The sequence below is a fragment of the Trachurus japonicus genome, chromosome 22 (assembly GCF_045865225.1).
Source record: "Trachurus japonicus isolate A0001 chromosome 22, Traja_1.0".
Taxonomy (NCBI): Eukaryota; Metazoa; Chordata; class Actinopteri; order Carangiformes; family Carangidae; genus Trachurus; species Trachurus japonicus.
The window spans coordinates 3555019-3573340 of NC_140928.1; the positions used below are offsets into that span (position 1 = coordinate 3555019).

Consider the following 18322-nt stretch of genomic DNA (forward strand, 5'->3'; position numbering starts at 1 on the left):
TGAAGACACATCAGAGAGACGGTGTTGAACTTCTGCCTCTCTGAGAGAACAGACCATCGTTTCCTCACAGTGTAACATATAGAGAGTTCCCCTGTCCTGCATTATGGGATGTTTCCTGTACTGTACGTCCAGCCGCAGCCTGGTGTGAACAGGTCTGATGAAAGAGACACACACACACACACACACACACACCTGCTGAAACACAAAACACAAGTGTGAGGAGAACAGAGCGAAGGCAAACTCTGGACCAATGAAAACGCAGCATTTTAGAAACACTTTACTACGGTCGACTGTTGTGTGTGTGTGTGTGTGTGTGTGTGTGTTTCCTCTGAACCACAGTCCTACAGTAAAACTATTAAAACACATCAGTGAGCCAGACTGTTCCTTCAAACACAAACACTCTAGTTTCTCTTGGCTCAGGTCCACACACACACACAAACACACACACACGGTCCTGCTGCAACAAATACGGATCAGTCCGCCTCTGGAAATAGTTCCCAACAAGTACAAGTGCACAGTTTCCTCCTGTTTGAGTGATGTTGTGCACGTGTTTGGTCTGTGTGACCTTCAGTTTCGATGCAACATCTGGAAGAAAACAGAAAAAAAACATCCTGACGACCAGTTTATCACTGAGGCTGAGCAGCTGTTCAATGGTTTTAATGCTTTATTCTGCACAAGAAGAATAAAAGAAGGTATGCACAAATCACAAAGATAGATACAGTAACATACAGTGCAGGAAGAGGCAGAAAGCTCAGAGAGCTTACTGTAGGCACATTTTAGAATATCATTAAATTAAAAGCAATTGAAAGAAATGCACAAATGACAAAGAAAAAACTAGAAAAAGAAAGCATTTCCTGCAGAAAATGCGTGTGAATGCTGAAAGCAGCTGAACGCTATTGCTGAAGCAATGCTGAAGAAATTGTTGAATCAATGCTGAAAAAGGCTAATGCTAAAGCTGAAACATATAACTTGTTGTATGAGATGAATGCCTTTTATAGGTAAAAAGCAGTAGAAATGTTAAAGGGAGAAGAAAACATTGAAATCCTGCATGTTTAAGCGTAACGGTTGAATAGTTGAAATCTGCAGCTACTGTAACCTGACAGGAAGGAAAACTGATGAGCAAAATGGGGAAATGTGTTTTATATTCCTGTAAACACTCCAGCTCCAGATCCTCATTAGTCCTAATGAATCAATAAAATAAACCAGCAGCTGATGGCATGGCGACTCTGTCAGTGTGTGTGTTTGGTGTGTGTCACTTGTTGCTGTGGAGGATTTTCTGAACTGAAACCTGCAGAGTTTTTATTTGTGCGTCCAGGTTTCTCTGCAGTAGTTGTTCACACGTTTAGGTAGAAGATGAATGAAGGAGAGACTCCAGTTCAAAGATCAAAGATCAGCACCGTTACAAGTGGCAAGCTGTAAAGAGGTCAGAGGTCAAAGTTCTGCAGCCTCCTCCTCCTCCTCCTCCTCCTCCTCCTCTCTGTTTGTCTCTCTGGAGCTCGGCCCGTCGTCGTGCAGCTTCTCCACTCGATCAGCTGCTGCGATCCGAAGGCCCCGGTTGTTTATATAAGCCGCTTTTTATTCGTCCCGCTCCCTCCTGCTCTCCCTAGTAACAACGGCCTCTCTTAGCGCGTCTCCTCCGCTGCTGCAGAGAGCTCATGATTGGTCTATATTTTTATATCTAATTGCTGGAGATGAACAGCAGAGAGAGAGAGAGGGAGAGAGAGAGAGTGAGTGTTTCAGGTGGTGGGTGTGGGACTGAAATCTGTGGCAGTGTGTTAACTCGCACTGAGACTCAGAAAACCAGGACAGCAGGAAAATGGATCCTTCATCTTCATCTTCTGCTGCTTTTTTCACAGCGTCAAACTTCAGCACTTATGACAAAGCTTTAAGGACTTTGTGTTTTCAAATTTCACCAGCACCAAATCTGATACTCATGAGCAATAAACTGCAATTCAATACACTTTAAACTGGGCCTATTTGACACAGACGCATCTAAAAAGTGCATAAAAACAATGAACAAGGCTTCAGTTGAATAGAAACTAAGGTAGTAACACTACTTATCTCCACTTTTGAAATATAAAATAAACATTTTGTTCACATCTGAACCCAGACTCGACCTCAAAGTGCATAAAAATACAAAATAAGGTAACACTTTATAATAAGTAAACACTATTTAGCATTAGTTAAGCATTAATAAATACTGAATTCTTCATTTATAACGCATGAATACTCATTAGCATGTAGTTTAGTGCTGATCAATGATGAGTAAAACATTTTAACTGTGTTTCTAAACTACATACTAATGAGTATTCATTTTATAAATGATGAATTCTGTATTTAATGCTTAATAGTGTGTATAAAGTGTTACCCAAAATACTGCCCCAGTGTTATCGATAACTTTTTTCCCTTATGAATTGAAATAAATATTTTCCCCAGCTAGTATGGGTCGTATTATATATATATATGGGCCGTATGCACTGTTTGAATAATAGAAACCGTTTGTATCTGAGTGAGGATGAGTTTGTCCTTGCAGCTCGGTCTCGTCCGGGTCGTCCAGCAGCAGCAAGGCATGCTGGGTCACGCTGCTTCTATTCCTTGAGAACAAGCTAAAGGGTCTTTCCTATGTCGCCCTTCCTCGTCTGTTCCCGTCTCTTATTATTTCCGGCCTGGCTCCGATGAAGTCGGGGCTGGATATCCTGAGAGAGGAGGGGGAGATGGTGGTGTGTGGGGGGGCAGAAAAGCATTTCACCGAGCAGGAAAACTGAAAAAGCATTTAGGTTATCAAGCCCTCGCAGACCTCGCTCCTACACCCCTCCCCTCATTTTCCTATTCTTTCCTGCTCTTTCCTCCACTTCTTCTTTTTTCCCCTTCTTCTTCTTCTTTTTCATTCCTGGACCGGAGGTCACACACACACACACACACACACACACACACACACCTTCCCTCTGATCTCTGCCAGCACCAGCCGTTCTCCGAAGCCTCCTGGACACCGGGTTGTTGGGTCAAATCCCGGCTCCCTGGAATGTCATTGAGAATTTCTGTTGTTTTCACTTTGTTCCTGTCGAACTCGCCCAAACACTCACAGATTCTCCTTCTGTGCCACTGAAACAGTCACTTTAAAGGCATAGTTCAACATTTTGGCAAATTGACCCATTGCCATAATAATCCCTATAGTCATAGCAGTAGGTTCGTTACCTTTAATTGTCGGTGCAAGCTATTTTTAGAACGGCGGAGCAGAGCCGCGAGCTGCTCAGAGCTACGCTACGGAGGCTCATGGGATTTCTTGGTTTCCCTCATCCAACTCATCAAATACACAATCCAACAACTCCACAACGCTCTGGTGGACAAGTTGTGACCTGCACATTCACCACACTATAATAAGAGATAGATAATAACACAACGTTACCACACAGAGTTGTTTTAGAGGGAAATTCATGCAAAACCGCTGATGCACGTTGCCTTCAGGGACAGTCTTTCATCAAGCAGTCTCTGTATTTCCCTCTAAAACAACTGAAAACTGAAAAATGTGTCCACCAGAGCGTTTTGGAGTTGTTGGATTGTGTATTAGATGAGTTTGATGAGGGAAACCAAGAAATAACTAAAGAAACAAATAAAGGTAGCGAACCTACTGCTATGGCTATAGGGATTATGGCAATGGGCCAATTTGCCAAAATGTTGAACTATCCCTTCACTTTAACACTAGAAATGTGCATTCACACGATTAACAACACTAACAATGTTTTCGTTTGTCTTTCTGTCCAGATGACGAGCTGCTGATTGAGCGCAGCATCCACAAAGGGATGCTCAGCCCCGGGGAGGACAAGGAGACGGTGGAGCCCAAGGTTTCCAGCAGCAGCAGCACCAAGCTGGTCTACACCATCCGCGTGCGCTGCGACGAAAACTACTACGGCAGCAAGTGCAACAAAGTGTGTCGGCCGCGCGACGACTACTTCGGCCACTACGTGTGCGACCAGCAGGGAAACAGAGGCTGCATGGAGGGCTGGGCCGGGCCCGACTGCAAAACAGGTGAGGGAGGACGCACAAGCAGATTAACTACACTTTTTATTTTCATTTTTTAATCCTTTTTGCTCCATGATGTTTATTGTAGTCTTCTATTTATCCTTTAATAGGTCAATCTGTGGTTAAGTTCCTTATAGCTCTATTCAATCATGTGCTTAGTCATATTTTGTGACTTATCTGAACATTTTTATAGAAGAAGCTTCGGAAAAACTGAAGATTTATTCAAAAAGGGGAGAAAAATGCAAATAAACTACAGTGGATTTTATCATTTAACTCATCACGTCTCATGTAAATCCTGTTTTAAGAGTCAAAAAAGAGAAAAAAGAAAAGAAAAACTCAACCACGCTGATTGAGATTCCTGTGATCTCATGGACACTTTTTTTCTTCTTATCAACTTTTTTCCGGAAAATAAAAAAAGTGGGAAGTTCATTGAAGTTCATGTCAAAGTGTCAATTAGGAAGAATTCAAGGAATGTGTGGAGACAGTGTGTTCGCTGCTGGAGAGGAGACACCTCCAGCTCGCTGACAGCAAACAAGGAAACATGGGAAATGGACTTTTAATGATGGAACACAGACCATAATAATAATGAGAATAAGAATAATAATGATCCAGACGCAGCTTTTTTTTTTTCTTTGAAGTTATCGATTCTATTTCTGACTTTTTGACAGGAAGTCATAAAATTAAAAAACTTGTCTTCTTCTTTCTGTCTCATCTCCTCTTCTCTTGTTTTTTTTCCCATCAGCCATCTGCAAACAGGGGTGCAGCGTCCTGCACGGGACCTGCAGCGTGCCGGGGGAGTGCAAGTGAGTGTTTTGTTTTGTGTTATTGTGTTTCTTCATCTTCACTGGACTGTGTCGGTTTGATGTGAGACATTCGATCCTGTTTGGATGGAAAAGTTAACGAGGAGAACAGAACAGAACGGCAGCGGTGACACAACACAGTGACCAAGTGGAGGTGGAGAGGAGGGGGATGGGGGGGGGTTGTTGATAACATACCAAGCAGCCACTCTACCTCCCCCATCATAGTTCTGTGAAGTGCTACACCCCCCCCCTCACCTCCTCCACCACCTCCACCTCCATCCCTCAGCTCATTGTTCTGCTTCCTGTCCTGAAGTCGGCCCGCACAGAGAGAGAGAGAGAGAGGCTGTTTGCTGTTTCCTCCCTCGACCTCAACCACCAGCAAAGAGGCACTGCAAAAAATCAAATATCTTACCAAGAATAGGCTATTTGTCTTATTTTTAGTCAAAATGTCATTTCTAGTCAAAACTAATCTCATTATACTTAAAATAAGACTCATCACATTAAAAAGCAGCTTGTTTTTAGACACTTTTTTACTTCTTTCAAGCATATTTTCACTTAAAATAATCTGATAGTGGGGCAAGTTTTTCTTTCTTATTACAAGCTTTCTATAAACTTGCTTTCACTGGCAGATTTTTCTACTTATTTCAAGTGAAAATGTGTTTGAAACAAGTGAAAATGATCTAAAAACAAGTACATTTTTAGGTAATGAGTCTTATTTTAAGTGGAAAGGGATAAGTTTTGACTAGAAATTAGACATTTTGACAACACACACACACACACACTCACACACACACACACACACCACCTCCCTCTAATGTCTGCAGCCCACATCACCACCTCTTCCTATCCTGGGTCTTGTTATGGCTGCCACTCCGCTGTTGGGGAAGTGTGTTACCCCCCCGCTTCTCCTCACCCCCCGTCACCCCCCTGGAGGTGTGGGTGTGTGTGTGTGTGTGTGTGTGTTTAAAATAGAGTCAAGTTTGACTTCATTAAGCCGTATCAGTTTAAAGAAAAAATGTAAAAAGAAAAGAATTAATTCTGACATTTTGGTTTTGGAAACGGCCGGAGGATAGGGAAGAGAGAGAGAGAGAAACACCCAGGAATGTGTCTCGACATGTGATGTTGAGCTTCTGTGCAATCAGGAACACACACATACACATACACACACACACACACATGGAGGACTGATGGAGATGTGTATTGTCAGAATAACGTCTTTAATGTGGTTGATTTGCAGCGAATGAATCAAAAAAACCTAAATTATTCATAAAAATCAAATTAACATCATGAGTTTAAATGATGATTGGTTTGATTCAATAAAGTTTTAAAGCTCCAATTAATTAAAAACAGAGGGTGAATCACTCGGTCGAGTGAAGAAGTCGCCATCGGTCCATTTGTACAACAACTTCTGGGTAGAAAACCAGCACGTAATTTGAATGAGAAGAGTAAAAAACGAGAGTTAAGCTATAAGTTTTTCACGCCCTAGACAAATCTGAAATGACTAAAGAAACATTAATATTTATGTGTGTGTGTTTTGTGTTGCGGTATTTATTCAGTTTGGGGGAATCACGGTGTCTAGAAAGCATCAGTGGCTCAGCTGACAGGACAGCTAACAGCGGTAGCTAAGCTAAGCCGTGAGAAACACAATGCAGAGGGCCAGATATGACATCGGCTACACTAACACCAGGACGTCAGCTGTTAAAACCCTCCCGTTGTGGGACACAACAAGAAACTACTCCAGTTAGCTCAGTCATGTTGTAACTCAGATATCCGCTGGAAAAAATATGTTTTCATGGACCGTTTATTCATTGAGTCACTGAGTTATTAAAGTTAAACAGGTAGCTAACCGTTAGCCCTGCCAATTTATGCTAACCATGACTAATTACAAAAACGTGCATAAATAGTAATGTTTGTCCAATCATTGGTTTTATAGACTTTACAAACATCAGAAACGGTGATATGGTGACATGAAAAATGAGATTTAGGCTAGCGAAACTGTCGTCTGTCACTATTGTTCTCATGCTGGTTTTCTACTCTGAAGTAGTTGTAAACAACAAGGCGATTTGTTCTACAGGATTAAATAAAAAAGAATCTGGGCTCACCTTGTGAGTGCGTGTGTGGTGTAAATCAGCCGCAATGTGAGGTTTAATAGGAGGAAAAGAATGACAACAAACCTACAGAGGAAATACAGAGAAACAGGGAGCAAAGGGTTAAAGAGACAGAAAGAGAGAGAAAAGAGAAAAGAGGAAAAAAAGCTGGAAAGCGTCTGAGCCTGGCAGAGCGAAACTAAAAATGTGTGTTTGGTATCTTGTTTCTTTACACACAAGCGCATTCACAACCTACGCTCCCTCATGTGACACTACTAAACATGTAGCTATGGCAACAGCGGGCTAAGTCTGTCTGTCCTGTCCGCTGGATTTGGGCGCGAGGCGGCTCGCCTGTAAATAATTCAGCGGTACCACACACACACACACACACACACACGTACACACACACACCCCTCCTCTACCTCTGCCCCTGTCCGCCACCGTCCCGTCTTCTTTCTGGGGTGTGGTTTGGCCGTGGCGGCGGTGGCCAGAGGGGGTTGTGGGTAAGGCGGGATATTTTCAGCTCCGGCCCCCGCTGCCCCCCCCCCCCCCCCTCCATTGATGGAACAGGCAAGCACACTGCAAAACATCAAATATCTTACCAAGAATAGGCCTATTTGTCTTATTTTTAGTCAAAATGTCATTTCTAGTCAAAACTAATCTCATTCCTACTTAAAATAAGACTCATCACATTAAAAAGCAGCTTGTTTTTAAACACTTTTTCCTTCTTTCAAGCAGATTTTCACTTGGAATAATCTGATAGTGGAGCAAGTTTTTCTTTCTTATTACAAGCACAAAAAAACTTGCTTTCACTGGCAGATTTTTCTACTTATTTGAAGTGAAAATGTGTTTGAAACAAGTGAAAATGATCTAAAAACAAGTACATTTTTAGGTGATGATTCTTATTTTAAGTGGAAAGGGATGAGTTTTGACTAGAAATGAGACATTTTGACAAGAAATAAGACAAATATTCTTGGAAAGAGTGTGAGTTTTTGCAGCGCAGGCAGGCGGACAGGCAGGCAGGCGACGGGGCTTGTGGGTAATGCCACCCTTGGCCTGTGGCTGCCCCCACAAACCATTTCCCCCGCTCTCCCACACTGCAGCCAGACAGACTGTCCACACCGCCGCCGCTGCCGCCGCCGCCACTGCTGCACGGCTGACAGTACGCAGGGCACGGCCGCCGACCGCAGCGCCGGACAACACCACATACTGTAGTAAACAATACACAGCACTGTCTCACTCTCACACACACACACACACACTGAGGCAGATCAGATTAAAGCTGCTGCAGTGGTGCATTTAAGACGTTAAAGACTGCATGAGCGGTTTATTATGTGAAACTCTCGACAGTCGCCGTTCGTGTGATTGGTCGATATAATAGGTGTTTTTAAACGATGAACTCTCTCCTTCTCTGTGTCTCTAACCCTCCTCTCCTCCGTGTGCGTTTGTTTCCAACAATGAAGCCGATGAGAAATCAATCCATGGAGCGGTGGATAACGTTATTTATCATCTACCATGTAGATGACGGCTAATGGGTCGGTCATGAAGTTGTTGTTTTGTCGAAGTTCTGTCTATTTCGTCCAAACTGTCTTTTTGGAAAGAGACGAGAACTTTTAATGCACTATAAATAACTTTCTGTTCATTTCTGCAAGTGTGATATTTTCTTTTTAATTGGGAGAAACATTTTAAAGTCTGAAAACTGGATCATATCTGTTGCTGTTGTGCTGCTGCAGCTTCTTTCTCTCTTTTACATCTAGTTCTAACTAACGACCGATGTTTAAAATGCACGAGGAGTACATGCCAACAACTTTATTGATCCTCTGACTTCACATAGCCTATAGCATCTCCACTAAGGTAAAAAATAAATAACATTAGGCGTTACAAAAGCTATGTTTTGTTTTGTAATGTGATTAGCTCTCAGACGCGAACGCTAACAGTCTGATCAGTTTCCTCCCACTTCACCATTGAAGTGTTTGGTCGGCGGCATCCATTTTGAAGTGTTTGTGAGCAGGAGCTGGGAGGAGGAGGAGGAGAAGAGGGGGAGGTGGGAGGAGGAGGAGTGGGGGGTGGGGAGGAGTGGGGGGTATTGCTCCCTAAAATAGCCCCCCGTCGGAGAAATGACAGGACAGGTGGGGCAAGGTTACCGCTGGCCTTGGAATAACAGAGTGCTGCCATAAACCAACAGATTAGCTAACCCCTCCGCTGCCCCCCACCCACACACACACACACACACACACACACACACACACACCCCCTCTGAGACGTCTAACCCTCCTCGTTCCTCAAACCCGCCGCTCATTCCAAGTTTGACCTCGACCGAGCTCACGACACAGGAAGACAGGCGGCACGAGATGCCGACGCCGCGGGAAAAATACGACTGCAACGAAAAAACAAAACAAAGAGAGACGAGTTCTGTCTGAGAGTTTATTATGATTATTATTAGATGTTCAGTGTTTGTGTTTGGATGTAGGATGTAGTCTATCTATCTATCTATCTATCTATCTATCTATCTATCTATCTATCTATCTATCTATCTATCTATCTATCTATCTATCTATCTGTCTATCTATCTATCTATCTATCTATCTATCTATCTATCTATCTATCTACAGTATCTATCATCTATCAATCTATCTATCTATCTATCTATCTATCTAGTATCTATCTATTTATCTATCTATCTATCTATCTATCTATCTATCTATCTATCTATCTATCTATCTATCTATCTATCTATCTATCTATCTATCTATCTATCTATCTATCTATCTAATGAATGAAACCAATGGAGACATTAATCACTAATGAGGTATAGATCGTACAAAATATTCAACATGGATGAGGAGATTTCAGGTTTCGGTTGTCTTTGAATGTGAACGTGCTGTAAACAACATGAAATGACAGGACACACATACACACATAATTTTGCTGCAGCCATCGTGTCGACTTTGTGTTTTTATAAATTATTCGTTGTGTGAACATTCCTCATGTCTCCTGCCGACGTTTACCTGGCATTCTGCCCGACGCCGAGACTTCCTCATACAGTACATGTCCTCGAACCGCTGTGAAAATCTGAAATGACTCATTTTGTTATCTGTAACTATCATCAACTCTTCCTCCTCCTCCTCCTCCTCCTCCTCCTCCTCCTCCTGTGTTATTACTGTAACGGGATCTGTGGAGCCTCATCCTCCCCCTTCGGAGGCTGCAACTGAGAAGAACGCTGCAAAAACTCAAAATCTTTCCAAGAATATTTGTCTTATTTCTTGTCAAAATGTCTAATTTTAGGTCAAAACTAATCTCTTTCCACTTAAAATAAAACTCATCACCTAAAAAATAACTTGTTTTTAGATAGTTTTCACTTGTTATTTTCACATTTTCACAACTTATTTTCACTTGAAATAAGTAGAAAAATCTGCCAGTGAAAGGAAGTTGTTTGTGCTTGTAATAATAAGGAAGAAAAACTTGCTCCACTATCAGATTTTTCTACTTATTTCAAGTAAAAATGGGCTTGAAAGAAATAAAAAGTGTCTAAAAACAAGCTACTTTTTATGAATAACTACTGTATGTATGTATGTATGTAATATACTTATTTTAGGTATAATGAGATTTGTTTTGACTAGAAGTGACATTTTAACTAGAAATAAGACAAATATTCTTGGTAAGATTTTGAGTTTTTGCAGTGAAGGACTTTGCTCGTGAAATAAGAGGAATTTATTTGCACCCGCTGACCTCTGCTGCCTCGGCTTGGCTCTGTGACGATGTGATTATCACCGGTCACACCAAGTACATGAAGTGTAAAAATCCATCTCTGCATCGGATCAGATCAGATCAGATCAGGGAAGGAACAAAGGAAGGAAACAGGAAGGAAGGAGGAGAAAAAACAGGAAGGAAGTGAATAAATAGAACCAGAGTTAACTCGATGTGTCTCTCTCTATCTAGGTGTCACTACGGCTGGCAGGGCCCGTTCTGTGACGAGTGTCTGCCGTACCCCGGCTGTGTCCACGGCACCTGCAACGAGCCCTGGCAGTGCACCTGCGAGAAGAACTGGGGAGGGCTGCTCTGTGACAAAGGTCAGGACCCACACACACACACACACACACACACACACACACACACACACACACACACACACACACACAATGTCTCAATTCAAAGACACACCACACCTATCCTCCGTGGCCTCCTGTATCCCAAGATCCTTTGCATGCCGCTGGTTTTTATTAGCCACCTAGCATGCTAGCTCTCTGAGGCCTGGACCCAGGTGAGGGAGCTTCACCTAAAACCATCTTTTCTCCATAAACACGTCATCGTTTCTAGAAAGCGTCCACTCTGATCCGCTGAAAACGACTCTAAACGCTGCAGTACGTCCACTCGTTTTCAAAGAAATACAGTCTTCATCCCCCAGAAGCGCTGTTTCTGTCTGGACCAAACGCCGAAACAATAAAAAAAGTTACGCGGATTCACTGAAACCTGTATCAGTGTGGAAGCGTAAAGATAAAGCCGCCGCTTTCAAATGTTTGACATTAGGACTAGGGATGTCGGGATTATAGATTTTCTTGATATGATTATTGTCAGAGATAAGAAATAATCACGGTTTCATGATTATGTGTAAAACCAAATATAGTATAGTCAAAATATAATTACATTACTAATCTCTTAAAGCAGAAGTAAGCGGAATATTTTTGTTAATATAAGTCTTAAATAGTTATATCTTCCGACAGCAATCACTTACATAGAGTGTTTGGTCTGAAACACGGGTCTGTCAGTCACTCTGCTCTGCTCTGAGCCAAGGAGAAAACTTCTTGTATACTTCCTTGTATCCTACAAGCTTTATCCAATGAGGAGAGAGAACGGCATAAAGGGGCGGTCCTCTCTGTGTGTGCAGCCAAGGGATGCGCGTGAATGTAGTGACGTAGGGACGAGGACCAATAGATCCATGACGAGGGCGGGGGCTGCTAACTAACGAAGTTAGCCAAAACGACCGGATCGCTTACTTCTGCTTTAATATAGGACCAGTTATTAAGTGTTTGAAATATTTAAGTCATTAATTGTCATCTATACCAAATGTTTAATCATTGTTTTAAATTACAAATGACGCACTACAGTATCATTTAAATTCCTACCAATTCAGCGTTACGTTAGACAAATGGACCAGTATCGGTGCATTTTCCTTTACTTTGGCGCCACATCTGCCGATACGGTTCTGACATAAACTTTTTTGGAAAGTGGCGGTATTTAGGAATCTTTACGATCAATTAATCCCTAGTTAGGATACCATCAGGAAATGCTCCGATGAAGCCGTTGTCTGCTGTCCACGTACTGTTTAAACAGTGTTTAGTGTTTACAGGAAACGTCTCCTCATGATCTCCTGAGACAGAAACGTCCCAGTGATCCGTGTTTTATTTTTGTCCTCTTCATACTGGAGCCGCTCTGTTCTTTCTAAAAAGCTCAGTGTTCAGTTAAATGTCACACAGGTAACCGTCGACAACAACAGTCGACAGGTTTGACGTCAGAGGACAAGACTCCGCTTCACTGTGACCGATTCCACGACACAGACCCGGCTCAGTCTGAAATTGAATTTTCCTGCTGGACGGAGATGAATTAAAAACCAAAGGACCAGAGCGCATTCATTCAAATAAAACACCAGCTACTGTGAAATATTTGTGATTCCTGAAACCTGGAAAACCCCGGCCACGCTCCCTAACAGCCTCATAAATCACATGAGGACACAGTGTGACTGACCGCTTTTAGTTTTATTTAGTCTTTTTTTTTTTTTTTTTTTTTTGGTTTTATGTTAGTTCAACAAGTGCGTGAGCAGTTTTAGTTTAGCTTATATTTGAAGTTATTCACAGATTTTAGCCTAGTCTTTATTTAGTTTTTCAGGTATTAGGAGATTAGGAAAACTCTTGATTTGATTTGAAGAAGCTGAAAAGGATAAAAGAAAAATAAGGTTTACCAAATCCTTTCCTTTTATTCTTTAACCCTCACCTGGAGCTAAATCAAAGTTAAACTTCATTTCATTTCGATCATGGTTTACATTCTTCACATGATTGCACATATTTACATGATGCACACATAATCACCATAAATGAAAGACATATAGTACCTGCCCCTTTCTATAGTTATAATAGCATTGGCTTAATATCAACACCAATATTATCCACTCTTTCTATATAAACTTCAAATTGAGGGAGAGAAAATGAAATGACAACACAAATGAAGTTGATTTTTATCTGCAATTTATTTAAATTTTTGGCAGGTTTGAGTTGTTCATTGTTAGTTTTTTATTTTAGTTTTTTTTATTTCAATAAGGAGCTTTTCTCAAAAAAGGTTTGTGTGTGTGTGTGTGTGTGTGTGTGTGTGCAGATCTGAACTACTGTGGGACCAACCGTCCCTGTAAGAACGGAGGGACGTGCATGAACACAGAGCCAGACGAGTACAACTGCGCCTGTCCCGACGGCTACTCTGGCAAGAACTGTGAGATCGGTGAGTCTGGGAACCGAGAGGCCGAAACTGAACCTGAACCTAAACCTAAGATCCAAAAAACCTCCAGAATTTTTATTTTTTATTTTTATTTTTTCTCATTTGTGTTTTGTTTTTTTGTTTTTTCCCTCTGCAGCCGAACACGCCTGCGTGTCCAACCCCTGCGCCAACGGAGGGACGTGTCACGAAGTCCCGTCGGGCTTCGAGTGCCACTGTCCCGCCGGCTGGTCCGGACCGACCTGCGCTAAAGGTGAGGAAGAGGTCAAAGTTCAAAGGTCAAAGGTCGCCTCAGGTTTAGTTTAGTTTAGTTTATTTGTTTCATTGATTTAAAAAAAAAAAGAAAAGAAAAACAGTTTAACACTCCTGTTGTCCTTCTGGGTCAAATTGACCCAATCTGTTCCCTTCTTTCATCCTTCCTTCTTTCCTTCCTTTCTCCCTTCCTTCTTTCCACAATCCTTTTCCTTCCTTCCTTCCTTCCTTCCTTCCTTCCTTCCTTCCTTCCTTCCTTCCTTCCTTCCTTCCTTCCTTTCGTCCTTACTTCTTCCTTCCTCCTTTGATCCAATTGACCTGATCTGTTTCCTCCCTCCATCTTTCTTTCCTTCCTTTTTCCCGTTCTTCTTTCGTCCCTTCTTTCCCTTCTTCCTTCTTTCTCCCTTCTTCCTTGAACAAATCTGTTCCCTCCCTCCATCTATCTTTCCTTCTCCTTTCCCTCCCTTCCTTCCTTCCTTCTTTCCCTTTGTCATTACTTCTTCCTTTCATTTTTGACCCAATCTGTTCCTTCTCTCCTTCTATCTTTACTTCTTTCTTCCCATCTTTCCCTTCGTCCTTACTTCTTCCTTCCTTTTTGATCCAATTGACCCAATCTGTTCCCTCTCTCCTTCTATCTTTCCTTCCTTCTTTCCTCCCATCTTTCCCTTTGTCCTTCCTTCCTTCCTTCCTTCCTTCCCTTCGTCCTTCCTTCCCTAACCCAGGAGGACAACAGGAGGGTTAATACAAGGAAACAACGCCTGAAACAAACTCCTGAAAGAAAGAAGCAGAAAGAAGCAAACTGATGTCGTCTAGCTCTGTTTGCAAGAAATCAAGTTGTGTGTGTGTTTTTCTTTTTTTTTTGTCTGTCAGACACCGATGAGTGTGCGTCCAGCCCGTGCGCTCAGGGCGGCACCTGCGTCGACATGGAGAACGGCTTCAAGTGTCTCTGTCCTCCACAGTGGACGGGGAAGACGTGTCAGATCGGTACGTCTCTCCGCTCGCATCCATGAATTAAATATTAAAGGAAAATACAGATTGTAGAGTGCACTGCAAAAACTCAAAAATCTTACCAAGAATATTTCTATTATTTCTAGTCAAAACAATAAGACTCATCACATTAAAAAGTAGCTTGTTTTTAGACACGTTTTACTTCTTTCAAGCAGATTTTCACTTGAAATAAGTAGAAAAATCTGATAGTGGAGCAAGTTTCTTATTACAAGTACAAAAAACTTGCTTTCACTGGCAGATTTTTCTACTTAAGTCAATTGAAAATTAGTTTGAAACAAGTGAAATTATCTAAAAACAAGTTAATTTTTAGGTTATGAGTCTTATTTTAAGTGGAAAGAGATTAGTTTTGACTAGAAATGAGACATTTGGACAAGAAATAAGACAAATATTCTTGGAAAGATTTTGAGTTTTTGCAGTGTGATGGGTATTGAACTGTTGCATGCTGGGTGATTTTGCGGTGCAGATGCCGGTGTGTGTGTGTGTGTTAATGTGTGTGTGTGTGCGCATGCCCAACAGAGATACTCGCTGGGTCTCATCTGCAACTGGAGCCAGGTGACTTGAGTAAAGCTAAAAATAACCTCCCGCCTGGCAACTGCCAGCCTGGGGACCAAATTTACTCGGCTGGGGGGTTATCTTTGGCTCCAGACTGGGCGTGACAGGGGGTGGGAGGGGGTGTGTGTGTGTGTGTGTGTGTGTGTGTGTGGGGGGGGGGGTATGTACACTACGGTGAGGCGGCACCTCAGCAGAGCCGAGCCCTCAGCCTCTCTGACTCGAGCCAGGAAACACTTTATAACCTGTAAACATGTGTGAGGAGACGAAATGCGGCGGCTTGTGTTACGGTTTCTGTTATTCTCAGATCGACCCCCCCCAAACCCCCCCACTCCCACTCCCACTCACCTCACACACACATACACAGATTGCACTGCAAAAAATCAAATATCTTACCAAGAATATTTGTCTTATTTCTAGTCAAAATGTCATTTCTAGTCAAAACAAGTCTCATTATACCTAAAATAAGACTCGTCAGATCACAGCTTGTTTTTGACACTTTTTCCTTCTTTCAAGGAGATTTTCACTTGAAATAAGTAGAAAAATCTGATAGTGGAGCAAGTTTTTCTTCCTTATTACAAGCACAAAAAACTTATTTCAAGTGAAAATGTGTTTGAAACAAGTGAAAATGATCTAAAAACAAGTAAATGTTTAGGTCATTTAGCTTATTTGAATTAGTTCTGACTAGAAATTAGACAATTTGACAATAAATAAGACAAATATTCTTGGAAAGATGTTGAGTTTTTGCAGTGTGGGGTACCTGGAGCGACATGAGGAGGAGGTGGTGGCAGCAGTGTGGGTGTGGTGGGTGTGGGGGGGCTGGGTGGGTTTTTTGGAAAAGGCTCGGGGGGTGTTTAATTTCAGCAGCCAACAGGTGCCGCTCACCTCCTGGGAGTCGTATTAATGCACTGTGTCGGTTTCTAGTGAGCGAGGCGAGGCGGGCGCGGCGCGGCGAGCGCTGCCTCTGAAACTGACCACTTGGAATGCCCCAGGTCGGCCTTCAGGGAATGCAATAGAGAGACATTAACCCTGAGGGAGGGGGGAGGAGGACAGGGTGGGGGCCGATGGAAAGCTGTGGCAGAAAGGAAACCTTCTTCTCCTGCACCCTGTAAATGTTCTGGCGATTTTTATTTATATGTTCCAGTCGTCCAGTCGAGAAGGGAGCAGGGAGCAGCGCATGAAGGGTTAAATATGCAAATTAATCAATAAAATAGATGAAAAAATAAACAATAAAATACTGCTGAGCATTATTTAACTCAATGATGAAGAAGAAGAGTGGAGGAAAGTGTAGTAAATGAAAACCAAATTCAAATCAAACTTTATTTATAAGGACTCACACATAATTACAACACAAATCACAAAGTGCAGGGATAGAACATCACCAGCGCTGAGGTCATGGTTGTAAAGTAAAGAGTAGAGTTCTTTTTCCTCTTCTGCAGCAGTTGTTGTTAAAGGGATAGTTCAACATTTTGGCAAATTGGCCCATTGCCATAATCCCTATAGTCTTAGCAGTAGGTTCGTTACCTTTAATTGTCGGTGCAAGCTATTTTTAGAACGGCGGAGCAGAGCCGTGAGCTGCTCAGAGCTACGCTACGGAGGCTCATGGGATTTCTTGGTTTCCCTCATCAAACTCATCAAATACACAATCCAACAACTCCACAACGCTCTGGTGGACAAGTTGTGACCTGCACATTCACCACGCTATGAGATAATAACACAACGTTACCACACAGAGTTGTTTTAGAGGGAAATTCATGCAAAACCACTGATGCACGTTCTCGTCGGGGGGCGGTTTTTCATCAAGCAGTCTCTGTATTTCCCTCTAAAACAACTCTGTGTGGTAACGTTGTGTTATTATCTCATAGCGTGGTGAATGTGCAGGTCACAACTTGTCCACCAGAGCGTTGTGGAGTTGTTGGATTGTGTATTTGATGAGTTTGATGAGGGAAACCAAGAAATCCCATGAGCCTCCGTAGCGTAGCTCTGATCAGCTCACGGCTCTGCTCCACCGTTCTAAAAATAGCTTGCACCTGCTAAAACTATAGGGATTATGGCAATGGGCCAATTTGCCAAAATGTTGAACTACTGTATTCCTTTAAAGTCGTTTCAGTGAGCGGTGGATGAAGCTGCTTCACGGCGCGTTCACTGTCCGTCCGAGTTTCAACACTCGGGGAGTGGTAGAATAATAATCTGATGGTGTTGATGTTGGAGGTTGAAGCTGCGCTTGGTGACGGGCTCCTGAGCAGCTTCTCAGCTTCTCACTCACTCTCTCTCTATGTCTCTCTCTCTCTCTTTGTCTCTCTCTCCTCTCGTCCATGTTTTCACAGACGTGTTTGAGTGTGCGGGGATCAGGCCTTGCCACAATGCTTACTCTTGCAAAAACTTGATTGGTGGATATCACTGTGCCTGCTTTCCTGGATGGGTGGGAAAGAACTGTGACATCAGTCAGTATCAGTCCGACGCTTCGATCTTTAGTCTCCGCCCCTTTTTCTTTTTTCCCCACCTGTAGCTTCGTCAGTAACGTCCGCTAAAGTCCTGTCTCCTCCTCCACCTACCGTCCGTCCGTCCGTCTGGCCGGCCGGACACTTCATCCTGTCCCACCAGCATCTGCTAGCTCATCAGCTCTTCTCTGTAAAGCTCCAACGTCCTTGTGGTGTTTTCTGTCCGTATTCAGGCAGATCTGAATCTTTAATAAGAGAAGATGTGGTAACACTTTACTTGAATAGATAAGATTGAAGATAAGAATAAGAGTGACATAAAACTGTCATAACCATGACATAACAGCTGTCATAAACATCAATGAATATTATACTTATGACAGCTGTGGTTAAGTGTCATTCGGTAAGTTATGTCACTTTTGATGCAAAGTTGACATTATTTGAGATGTTCCTTGTTATGAGAACTTGACATCATTTTTAAAGTTTGGCAGTTAGGTCTGCTATGACAGTTTAAATTGTCTTTATGTCAAGTTGTCAGAATAAAAACATCTCAAACAATGTCAACTTTGCATTAAAAGTGACATAACTTACCGAATGACACTTAACCACAGCTGTCATAAGTATTCATTGATGGTTATGACAGCTGTTATGTTAATCTTATGAATACCTATTCAAGTAAAGTGTTACC

At 42.3% G+C, this 18322-nt stretch overlaps 1 protein-coding gene and 1 long non-coding RNA gene across 3 annotated transcripts in view; both read left to right on the forward strand.

The window, feature by feature from the left end:
* Positions 1-18322, forward strand: part of LOC146963246 (uncharacterized) — a 268846-nt gene that overhangs the window by 52886 nt on the left and 197638 nt on the right. The gene's annotated exons all lie outside the window — the stretch shown is intronic.
* The window catches only part of LOC146963247 (protein jagged-2-like), a 66183-nt gene that overhangs the window by 26101 nt on the left and 21760 nt on the right, over positions 1-18322 (forward strand). Inside the window, exons 4-10 of one of the 2 annotated variants that reach the window (XM_085768286.1) lie at positions 3763-4026; positions 4763-4823; positions 10847-10977; positions 13274-13393; positions 13527-13640; positions 14510-14623; positions 17524-17640. In XM_085768286.1, the coding sequence (XP_085624412.1) occupies positions 3763-4026; positions 4763-4823; positions 10847-10977; positions 13274-13393; positions 13527-13640; positions 14510-14623; positions 17524-17640 (921 nt within the window). The remainder of the gene's footprint in view (positions 1-3762; positions 4027-4762; positions 4824-10846; positions 10978-13273; positions 13394-13526; positions 13641-14509; positions 14624-17523; positions 17641-18322) is intronic. The other variant, XM_085768287.1, reaches the window with a different exon arrangement.